Below are 12,064 nucleotides of genomic sequence, written 5' to 3' on the forward strand. Positions count from 1 at the left end.
GCTTGTGTCTGTATATGTGCGGATGGATGGATGTGTGTGCGCGCACGCACAAGTGTATACCTGTCCCTTTTTTCCCCCTAAGGTAAGTCTTTCCGCTCCCGGGATTGGAATGACTCCTTACCCTCTCCTTTAAAACCCACATCCTTTCGTCTTTCCCTCTCCTTCCCTCTTTCCTGATGAAGCAACCGTGGGTTGAGAAAGCTTGAATTTTGTGTGTGTGTGTGTGTGTGTGTGTGTGTGTGTGTGTGTGTGTGTGTGTGTTAGTGTCTCTATCAACATACCAACACTTTCGTTTGGTAAATTACATCATCTTTGTTTTAAGATTAATTAATTAGTTAATCATATTTCTGACAATTTCTGGCTATAAATATAAAGGAAGTATTTACAGAAGCCCAGTCAAAAAACTCCATTTATTTCCATCCTATACGCTTCATATCAAGGTAATGGAAGGCTGACAATTTTTAAAGAAGCATGCGTGATGCATGTTGCAGATCACGAAGCCAATTACTATTGAGTGTTAAATTAGACACTGGGCCTAAACTGTACATTATACTGGTCCTCTACTTATACAAAACTATTATGTACTACACTTAACTTAGATATATCACTAAGTCCACTGTTTTTTTTTTTAAATAATAGTCCATTGGCTGAATACCATCAGGAAACCAAAGTAGTTCAGCTGAAAATGACACAGAAATATGTTGTTATTGGATAATTACATTTACTTTTTCTACAATGTAACGAAAAGATAGAGTGCTACTACTGTAAAGATTGCACATTAAGATGCAGGGGGACACAATTACAAGACACACATTAGCTTTCAGCCACAGCCTTCATCAGAAAAAGAAAGCGAGACACACAAGCATTCATTCATACAAGCAAGCACACCTCACCAACACATGACTGCTACCTCCGACAGCTCGAACCAGAATGTATCATTTATTTTTCTGTTATTCGAAAACTCACCCTGTTGAACAACGCCAACGGCACAGTTTCAAGATTATTTTCCCTGAGGTAGGTTTCCCAGTCAAATTCTGACGGATCATAGCCCTTAGGAGGAGTCAGAGGAATTGAATTCGTATCACAGAAACCTGCTGGGAATATGCAAGGTGAGCTGCTGTGATAACAAAACCAGTCCGCTCCAGATTCATCTGCATCATAGCTGTCAATTCGTATCATTATGTACCCTTCTTTCAGTACCTGAAATATTTAACTTTATTAGACAAAGCTTTACATAAATAATCTTTTCATTTCATTTATTAATCTAAGCACAGAAAATTAAGATCCGCAATAAAATTTACAAGTAGTATGTATCTGTAAAAACTTCCTCACATTAGTGTTAAAGAGAGAAAGGTTTTGTCAGTGAATACATGTTCACCATGCAAATAATGTCACCTGTCACATTGAAATTAATAGAAAATTCTGGTGTGGCTTAGTGGGAAAGTGTCAGATTTCGGATCCACAGGTCCCAGGTTTCATTAGTCCTAGGAAATGCATCTGTTACTCATCACTTCTTGCAATGTTTGTTAATCTGAAAAATACTGTGTTCCATTTTAGTAGGGGTTTCATCACACTGTAGGTTCCCCCTATAATTCACTGGGAAAGAAAATTCATACAAAGGAAACAGCATATTACCTCCAAAAAGATCATGCCTAATTAAGCACTGTGGTGTTCAAACCAAATTTCTGGTTGATGACAGCCGTATCTCTACTTTGGGGAGATTAGGCACCTGCAGATGACGTAGGCAAAGATGGAGTGAAGGAACAACATCTTCAGGAGTGCTCAGAAAGGCCGTGAGGTGGTACAGAGCCATGCCCATCTCATTTATTGCACTAGCCTTATATGCCATGCTATGCATGGCAGAAGGGTAAAGGGGGATAATAGGCTTTGGACATACCAATAACCATTTTCTGAAAGAAGCGGTAGATTTTGCAGGCCTGCTGCCATATTCTGTGATGACATCTTGATTTACAAGGAGTTCCTGTCAGAATAGCAGCTCAGGGATAATTGTAATTGACAAAGTCAGCTGGCAAGGCAAAGCAAAACTAGTCAGGACATTTACCATTGCTTTCTGTGTAGCAGTAAATGATCACCAAACTTGCAGACTGTATGAACGAACTCAAAGAAACTGTTCCTCTACAGCAGGCTGATCCAGCACGGCTGCCCACGTGCAGGCAAACTAGCATACGAGGGCAGAGATGGGCAAACAACTTGTACATGGACATTAGGCAACTGGCCCATAGTCTACAGGATCATTTGGCTCAGCTGAGTAGCCTCCAAGCAGACATGATCATACGGTGACACATTTAACAGAAAAATTAAACCTAAGTAAGAAATACCAACATCATGTTATAATTATGGCACATTAAATTTCTTTTTGTTCACATGTGATGAAATATCTGATGTCAGATCACTTGTTTCCACAGGCCTCTCAATGCTCCTCAGTTGGATCTCTCTATACATTTTTTCCTTACTTTGTTTTCTTTTTTGTTGCAAAAACTTTTTCACAAACTTTTAACCTAAACACAAACAGGTTGCCAACTACATTCCCGTGTAGATTAAGAAACTTTTCTACAAGTACATCTTGGTAATATCATAACAGTTTCGTGCTGCTGTAACACCTGCCCTTGAGCGGAGTGCAATTTCATAAATCACTGCCTTCTAACTAAACTGCTAAAGGTACATCATCTGTATACCTGAAAATGGAGAGCCAGAAAATTTCTGTTCATTTTCTAGGTGGTATGAAAAATCAGCTTGACAAAGTTACACAATGTTTTATTGATAAATGAGGGAACATATCTGGAGATAAATGTCAAGATGAGAGACATTAGAAAAACTTAGTTTTTCTGTACTACTCTGCCTTTCAAAGAATAGGTGTGTGTGAACACATTACTTTTATCCCACATCCTTAATAACCAGTATTGTGTTCCGTTGAAGAGTCACGTTTACATTACTTAAATACCTCTCAATATGAGTGAAAAAGTCTGTGTGCAGGCAACCCCACGAGGGTAGCTTACGACCGGCACTGGCCCAACAGGGCAGGCTATAGTTGTTTGTGCTGCGTGGGGCAACCTACTCATTTATTGGAATTTTTTAGCTTTAATTTATTTATTTTTCTTCCTCCCTTACTATATTGGTTAAAATTTGTTATCCTCTCCATTTGCTGTGTTCATTTCTTCCACATCCAGCTTCACACCTCATTCAACAATACTTAAACTGAAGCTGGCAATGTGTGTGGTGATGTATTAGTTTTGATCTCCTTTTCTCTCTGACAACATTTCTTTCATTTGTGTGTTCTTTCCTCTTCACCCACTGTATGTCCCACTTAACTTTAGTGTTTTACTCCCTTTCCAACCTCCACCAATTGGTTCATCTTTTCTTTTGTGAAGTAAAACAGCCACAGCCTGATTAATATTAACTGTTAGTTGACATAATATGCCTTGGAACTTAGATGTCCAATCAGAGCACACACTGTCACATTTCTGTCACATCTGAAGAGTTTGGCATTACCAATATGCAATAGCAGTGTCTGTTCATTTGCAGCATATATGCATAATCTGTTATCAAGAACTGTCAGCAGCCTATTTACCTGCTGTCTCTCCAATGGCTAAAAATGCATTCTGTCTGTTGCCAGTCTTAAATGAAGTGAAACTGACAGCTACTTTGCGACCAATAAGTTTTGCCATTTGCCCTTTATTTTGAAAAGGATTACAACATTACCCTCCCTGTCTTCCTGTACCCACCATATTAAACTGTGACTATTCAGCATGTGGAAAATTCAGAAGCAACCATTTATGTGGAATAATTCACCAAGTTCTGAGATTTGAATCTTTCCAAGTTCCTGGAACTACTCAGAATAACATCCTCAGTATCTAGGATAGTAAGTAAACAATTTCAGCAAGCTTCATTAGCTGTCATAGAAGTGGTTGAGTCTGATGCCTCCTACAGCAGCCACCATGTACAACACAGGCCACAACACGGAACAACAATAATCAAGGTATGTGTACTTGTTACTCATTATCAGCTACAAGGTGACTCAATTCGGTGGTGAATTTTATCATCTTTGATGCTATTTCATAATAATCAAACACACCTATCAGTCAAATGTTACATAAATGGACAAGTACATAAATCTATACAGACATATTACAATATAACTGTTACATAAACAAGCGAAAAGAAGTATTTCCACATTACAGAAATAACTAGGAAAACAGTGGCTTGACTTTGATAATATCAATTATAAATACCTTCATAACAGTTGCCACACAAATCGATGACAAATTCAACGGATCTACAGCTTCAAGTTTCATTCCTTCCCTAAATTCAATATCTGGTGGATAATGAATTGTTCTTGGTGTTATAAAATATTCTTCTGTGGCATCATCTTCATGCAGGTTGCCCGATATACATCTTTCCATATAGCTTCGATGTGCTGATATACAATGCCCCACACGTTCTGACCATCCACAAGGATGAATCAAAGGGGAATCTTCGTGACACCAGAAACCTTTTTAAAAAAAAATAGACACCAGAAACCTTTTAAAAAAATAAAACAGTCAACACCCAGAAAGTGACTTCCTATATGAATTATGCAATGTGAAGACATTCCCTATATGTAACTATGGTCTGCCCTCTTATGTGCAAGTAAAAAGTGATTAAACTAAGTTTTAATCAAATAATGGAAACTAGTATCAACAAAGCAGGAAAAAAACAATTTCTACATAGCCCAAAGAAGACACGTCAAGTTGCACGCTGGCACAATCAAAAGACACTTACATCAAGCTCTCGGCCACAGCCTTCATCAGTGAGACACACACACACACACACACACACACACACACACACACACACACACAAGCAAGCACGTCTCACCATCAACTCCAGCATTCTGGCCCGAGATGCTGGAGGTGGCAGTTGTGTGTGCACGAGGTGTGCTTGCTTGTGTGTGTGAATGGTGTGTGTCTTTCTTTACTGATGAGGGCTGTGGGCAAAAGCTTTAACTTAAGTATGTTTTAATTGTGCCAATCTGCAACTTCATATTTCTTCTTTATGGGCCTTCTTTACGGTAAGTACCAATCTGTCTTAAATTATGTTTTATTTAAATTAACAATCAATTTTTGACAAAATAATTTCATTGGATGCATAAAAAAAATCTCGCCAAGTGGCGGCAGAACACACACGTAAAAGGAAGTTACAATTAGGCAAGCTTTCGGAGCCAGGCAGAAAGTGTGAAGGGAAAGGAAGAGGGTGAAGGAAAGGACTGAAGAGGTCTTGGAAAAGGGGTAGATTTCTGGAAAGTCACCCAGAACCCCACTTGCCAATAATCAGTCTTTCCTTCTCATGCTGTCCAGTATGTTCTCCCTGACTCGTGGTTCTGGGTGAGTTTTCCGAAATCTACCCCTTTTTCCTAGACCTCTTCAATCCTTTTCCTTCACCTCTCTTCCTTCCCCTTCAACCCTTCTGCCCAGAGGAGAAGTCACTGGCTCTGAAAGCTTGCCTAATTTATAACCTCCTTTTATGTGAGTGTTCTGGTGCCGCTTGGTCAGTAGATTTTTTTGTCTATCAAATTAAACTGCTTTATTTAGATTGGTACACTTTAAGAAACAACAGCAATAGGTCATCTGATTAAATTGGAAATTCATGATCAACAGTCAATAATCATCATCATCATCATCATTTAAGACTGATTATGCCTTTCAGCGTTCAGTCTGGAGCATAGCCTCCCTTATACAGTTCCTCCATGATCCCCTATTCAGTGCTAACATTGGTGCCTCTTCTGATGTTAAACCTATTACTTCAAAATCATTCTTAACCGAATCCAGGTACCTTCTCCTCGGTCTGCCCCGACTCCTCCTACCCTCTACTGCTGAATCCATGAGTCTCTTGGGTAACAGTCAATAATGAAAAGCAAATTTAAGGTCTGAATGTTAAATGAACAGGAAGTTGTGTAAATTAACAATGATTCTGTTTTTATTAACAAGTCTAACTTTATGTAGGATGAAAAGATGCGTGAATGGCTTCCTCTTTAGCCATTCACGCATCTTTTCATCCTACATAATCTTTATACTATATACCTCTTTACTTCTGTATGCATCCTCTTTGGTTTGAAGCTGGCACAGTACTTACAGTAGAATATCTTTGGCTTCCCTCTGACAACCATGCCTCCATCCTTGCTACCCTCCCTATTTTCCTTTCCCTGTTACTTCATAGCCTGGGTTGTGAGTAACTGAATCTCCTTTCCCTTCTTCCCTTTCTTTCCCCTCTCTCCTCCCTGATGAAGGAACATTTGTTCCGAAAGCTAGGAATGTAAATTTTCGGTTCTGTTTTATGTGTATCTATCGGCTGTACTGAGCTGAGGTAAGTACTGGCCAGCCCCTCTATCTCTTTGTTAGTATTTGTTTCACATCTTTATATGAGATTTTCCATTAATCATTTAAGTTTAACTTTGAATTAATAGCAATCCTCTAGTAACTAGTGACACTAAATAAGAAAAAAATTGAGACAAAAACATTTTATTCTAGAACTGTTCTTCTGTTAATGTTCATTTCCTTTTTTAGTTGCTTTATTCAATTTTTAAATACACAGATAGTGAAAATTACATTGCAAAATACTCAGGTAAAAATGCTACAAAATATCAGCCCTCTACAAATGCAGAATAAACACTGACACACATCAGTACGTCTATGATGTATCCTTAAAAACATGAATTTTATGAAAGCAAAGAATTATTGTGTGTACAGAAAATTTTACTTGGCTAAAACTGTTTACCATCCAGTAGCTATGACAGTGCCATACTATGAAATTATAATTTAAGCGAAATTTTTTGACAGAATCCAATATTTAATTACAATTTATCACTCCAAAATCTCATACATCATGTTGAATACTTCGATTTTAAGGCATTTATATTAAGACCAAGTGACAGCTTCCGTCAATGCTTTTAAAGATAAAAGATATTTTCCATAGAGTCAAACCTTTTAAACATAAATGATGGTATCAAATTATCATACAAATTGTTTGAATCACAGAGCAAGAATTTAATACGAACAGAAAACTGTTCATCAGATTAAAATCAATAACAAATTTGAATTTCGTTGGAACTGCTTTTACATCTAAAGCACTGACAATCTTATAATTAAATGAAAACCAAACAGAACTTTTCTCTTTTCATTAGGTGTTACAATATGTGGAAATTAAATAATTTTCAGCAAATTAAGTGACACTTTCGGTCCTTTCATGTAAAATTAAAATGAATTTTAAGCTGTGAGAAAACACATGGCATGTATAAAATGAGCAGTTAAAGGATTCAGGCATTATATTCAGTCTTAAATGACAGTGTGAATTTTTACATAGCTGCAGTGCCAATAATCACCAGCAGTCCCAATAATTATCACCTAGGACTGGAGGACTAAGCAAATGGAACAACTATATACAAGTGCTAAAGTACTATAACAAGACATACATATAAAAACAACAACAGTACATTTCTCCATCCTTAGTATACACGAGTTATCATATATTTCATTGATGCAGGCATAGGAGCTTTAAAATTTATACTTGATGTTAACTTTCAGCAAATACTGAACGTTTATGTGCCCAGCATAATACAAAATGTGTCTGAAAAGCTGTTAAGGAAGAAAATAAGAATCTTTAACAACAATTCAAATCATGACTATAGAACACATTCTTGTAACATATTGCTGAAAAATGGCACTTGAACTGTGCATTAATAATATTGATTTACTAATATCTCATTTTTAAGTTTTGGTCTCAAACCATGTAAACCATTTTTCAAATGATAGGCTAAGGACAAATACTGCAGCAGAGATGACATCAAAGACTATTCTTCAGAATACATATTTTTTTCCACAGAGGATTGCACACAGCTGCCCTATCCTCTCTTTGCCTCGTCACTGCAAGCTCCCCAACAGCACTTCACTGTCTGCTTCCAACCTTACCATCCCCCTACCTTCCTGCCTCAGCCTCCTCCTTACCCCCACCCAGTCGCCACTCCCATCATTCACTGGTGCTGCTGCTGCTCGCAGTGTGGCTTCAGTTGTCCGAGACTGCAATTTTGTGTGTGTGTGTGTGTGTGTGTGTGTGTGTGTGTGTGTGTGGGCGTGCGCGCACGAACGTGCATGCACACGTGTATCCATGCATGTGTGTGTGTCTGTTGTCTATCTGCAACTCAGCGTCTCCACTATATGGTCAGTAGCAACTTTACTTTTCTTAGTATTGTTACATTCCATCCAAGATTTTCATTTTGTAACTAATTTCTTTATGAATCTCTTTTTGTATGTGCAGTCTACATCTGGCACATTAGCTGCCTGGCCATTATTTCCCTTAATTAGCATGGATTGTTATGGACCATCTGCTACAGCCAAGATACTGGCAGTAAATATTAAAAGGGGGTTTGGAAAAGTGGACACAAACTAGAATGTATAAAAAATGTATTCATATCCTGACAAGCCTGGCAAACTGAACATCAGAATGTAGGAGGAGGTCTTTTCAGTCAACTTTTTCATTAGGTTTTATAATTTGATAACACCTTCATCCTACCTTATAGGACTTACAAACTTTCCAGCCAAGATAATGCATAAGACCAGACAAACATAAAAGAAATATAACATTAAAGTTTAAAAAATAAGAATAGCTCTGGGGTACGTATAGTGACTGCTTTGCCTTCTCATCATGTTCGGTAAGTCTCCCCTGACCCAAGGTTCTGGGTGACTTTCCTGAACTGTACCCCTTTCCCTAAACGGATCCAGTCCTTTTCCTTCACAACTCTTCCTTCCCCTTCAACTCTACGACCAGAAAAAGGAGCCACTGGCTCACAAAGCTTGTTAAAGTTAAACTTTTTTTGTGTGTGTGTTCATCTGCTGCCGCTTGCTCTGTAGATTTTTTATCTATCCATTTACACTAAATAACAACACTCTGTATTTTGTCTAATCAGCAATTCGAATTAATCAATGAAAACCAGTCAAAACTCCTTTGTGAGAGAAGTGATCTGTTCATCAGTTCCACTCAGTACAATGGGCCTTTCCGCCAATATCCTGGACTTTTTGGCCTGCAGTTCTTTAACTTGCTGGACAACGGATCTCTTCTGTTGTGTGCTATTTATCACACTTGATCACAAAAGCTTATGCATCTACAAATGCTGCCCTTCAAATGTGACTTTAGAAGGAGGTTTGAGCACATTTTGATCCGAAAGAGAAAGCTCCTGCACTCAGTCCTGAAAGTTAAAATATCCTTGGCAGGCCCTTTTGCTTTTCTGAGCTCAGACCAAACAGCACATCTATTGCAGGAATACGATTAGCTTTATTACCAAGTTTTGTATCACACACTGATTTCGGGGCAGATAATACTTCAGCCTTAACAACTAAGGACATCACATCAGCAAGTAGAGATGACAAAGCATTGTACAGGAAAGATGCCATGGGGTTCACACATTGGAATTCCCTCAAAAAGTGCAAGATCTGCCCAGAAACAAAGCCAAAAAAAGATATTTTAGCTGGCAGCAGAGGATCTTCAAGGTACTTCAACATAGTTCACCATCTGTAAGTATCTATTTTAATCATGTGTTTCTTTACTTCATCCGAATAAGTCTTTAGAAAGAGTATGATTATTACACCCCAGTAGGCTGCATCCTTGTTTTCCAGCCAGCACATTTTTTAGGCAAGGGCAGATTTTTGGGGTTATTAAATCTTTTATAATCAGCTCTTCTTACAGCTACATTCTTAACACATTACAAATTGATCTCAAAAACGGTACAACACCCCAATTAGTCTTTAAGGCTGCATTCTTGAAACACTGATGAATTGTATGAAGACCACAAGATCCCATATCAACAAAATTTGATGCACTGTTCTCACGAATACTCATTAGATCAAGACTCAAATCCTTTAAGAATGCCCAACTGACATTAGGCTGATCCATTGATACCTGAAGCAAAATTCAGATCAGAATTTTGTATCTTAAAACCATCCAACATATCAGCAGTAGTGGTATGGCTGCAGATGAAAAATAGTGCATTTCAACTTCTTTTTTAACTTTGTGCCAATATCCGAGAGCAATATCCATTTGCTGCAACTCAGACACCTTGTTACGGCTCTGATCAAATTAAATTACAAATGGTACATCCCCTTCAAGATCTTCGAGAATAGTTTTCTTGAAGGGCAGCATTAATCCGCGAACAATATTGTATGATTCTTGATCCACCTAAGCTACATCTTACTAGCTACATTATCATTACGGAACATGACTGGAAACACTGCAGTCTGCTTTCCTATAGTAGAGAAGGAGACATGAGTTTCAACAGTCTGCAAAAGCCATAATATTTCCACCCTTGTATCATCATCCTGAATCAGGTATTTTGAAATACGAGTGTTAGGCGATGCAGCATTAGCGGCAGTGATGGAGGTGACAATACGAGTGTTAGTTGATGCAATGTTGGTGGCAGTGATGGAGTTGCACCAGGCTGCAACAGCTGGGAGGTTGAAAAATGGACCATCGACTGCGAGCTTCCAGATTCACCAGTCACTGCGATCTTATCAACAGTCATGGGAGCATCTACATTATGTTCAGTTATCTTGCCTGACGACAAGGAGCATAATCTGGAAGTACAATCAAATATCCAAATAAGTTGATCGAAAATCCTGGCTCATTTTCAGTATAGTTCCGAGACAACTGATTTGACTCTTTTCCTGTGATATCGCAAAGCTATATAATGGCTATAAAAATACAAATAAAAACACTGGAACTAACGAAAGCACCAATTCCACACTTGTTAGCTGTAGCGTAGTTCAACTGCAGTACTAGGTTGGGACATTTTATGACCATTTCTCCTAGGTTTGTTACAGTTTTTTTTCTTGCAGAGCTTTAAGTTTTCACTATATTGCTATGTGGTAACATTTTCTTGAACAGGTCACTCGCATCGTCTTTACAATTGGTTGGCAAATTGTAGATGATGTAAATAATTCTAGGACCAAATTCCAATTTTTTTTGTTTTGTTTTGTTTGAAGCATTGCTTTTTCCACCATGTGATAGACAAATGTCACGTCAGCAAAGACAAGATATCTGAATGGTGCAAAAAGTGGCAACGGTTCCTGTGGTGTCACCACCAGACACCACACTTGCTAGGTGGTAGCCTTTAAATCGGCCGCGGTCTGTTAGTGTATGTCGGACCCGCATGTCGCCACTATCAGTGATTGCAGACCGAGCGCCGCCACACGGCAGGTCTAGAGAGACTCCCTAGCACTCACCCTAGTTGTACAGCCGACTTTGCTAGCAATGGTTCACTGACTACATACATTCTCATTTGCAGAGACGACATTTTAGCATAGCCTTCAGCTACGTCATTTGCTACGACCTAGCAAGGCGCCATATTCAGTTACTACGAATATATGCTTAACAGATAATATTGTGAATCATGTACCGCCAAGAGCAACGCTCATCATTAATGGATTATAAAGTTAAGTATCAAAATAATTACGTCCGCTTTCTGAATTATAATTCCTTGTCACGTTCCAGACCTCACGTCAGTATAGTTCTTCCCTCCTCACGCCAGCCTGCGTGAGCTAAAACGCTTGCATTTCTGCCTCCTCTAGTAACACTGTATTGGCTCTTCTGCTAACACAACAGTTCCTAAATAAAGAGAAGTGTGAGGTCATCCCCATGAGGACTAAAAGAAATCCACCAAATTTTGTTAGAAGGTAAATCGCACGAATCTCAAGGCTGTCAATTCAACTAAATACTTACAAATTACAATTAAGAACAACTTTAATTGGGAAAAATTGTACAGGTAATGCGTGGAGTAAGGCAAAGCAAAGACTCCTCTTTGTTGGCAGAATACTTAGAAGATGCAACAAACCCACTAAAGAGATTGCCTATTACTTCACTTGAGATTGCCTATTACTTCACTTGTCCACCCTCTGCTAGAGTACTGCTGCACATCATGGGATCCTTACTAGATAGGATTGACAGAGAAAAATAAAGAAGTCCAAAGAAGGACAGCTCATTTTTTATTATCACGATATAGGGGAGTGTGTGTCATGGAAATGAT

The 12,064-nt window shown here is 38.5% G+C and overlaps 1 protein-coding gene across 4 annotated transcripts in view; it reads right to left on the reverse strand.

The window, feature by feature from the left end:
• The window catches only part of LOC126091908 (polycomb protein Sfmbt-like), a 330,279-nt gene that overhangs the window by 62,736 nt on the left and 255,479 nt on the right, over nt 1-12,064 (reverse strand). For all 4 annotated transcript variants that reach the window (XM_049907216.1, XM_049907218.1, XM_049907217.1 and 1 more), the window contains 2 exons: nt 4,251-4,510; nt 967-1,200 (listed from right to left, as the gene is read on the reverse strand). In XM_049907216.1, coding sequence (XP_049763173.1) covers nt 967-1,200; nt 4,251-4,510 — 494 coding nt within the window. The remainder of the gene's footprint in view (nt 1-966; nt 1,201-4,250; nt 4,511-12,064) is intronic.

This window comes from Schistocerca cancellata, chromosome 7, assembly GCF_023864275.1.
Source record: "Schistocerca cancellata isolate TAMUIC-IGC-003103 chromosome 7, iqSchCanc2.1, whole genome shotgun sequence".
Lineage (NCBI taxonomy): Eukaryota > Metazoa > Arthropoda > Insecta > Orthoptera > Acrididae > Schistocerca > Schistocerca cancellata.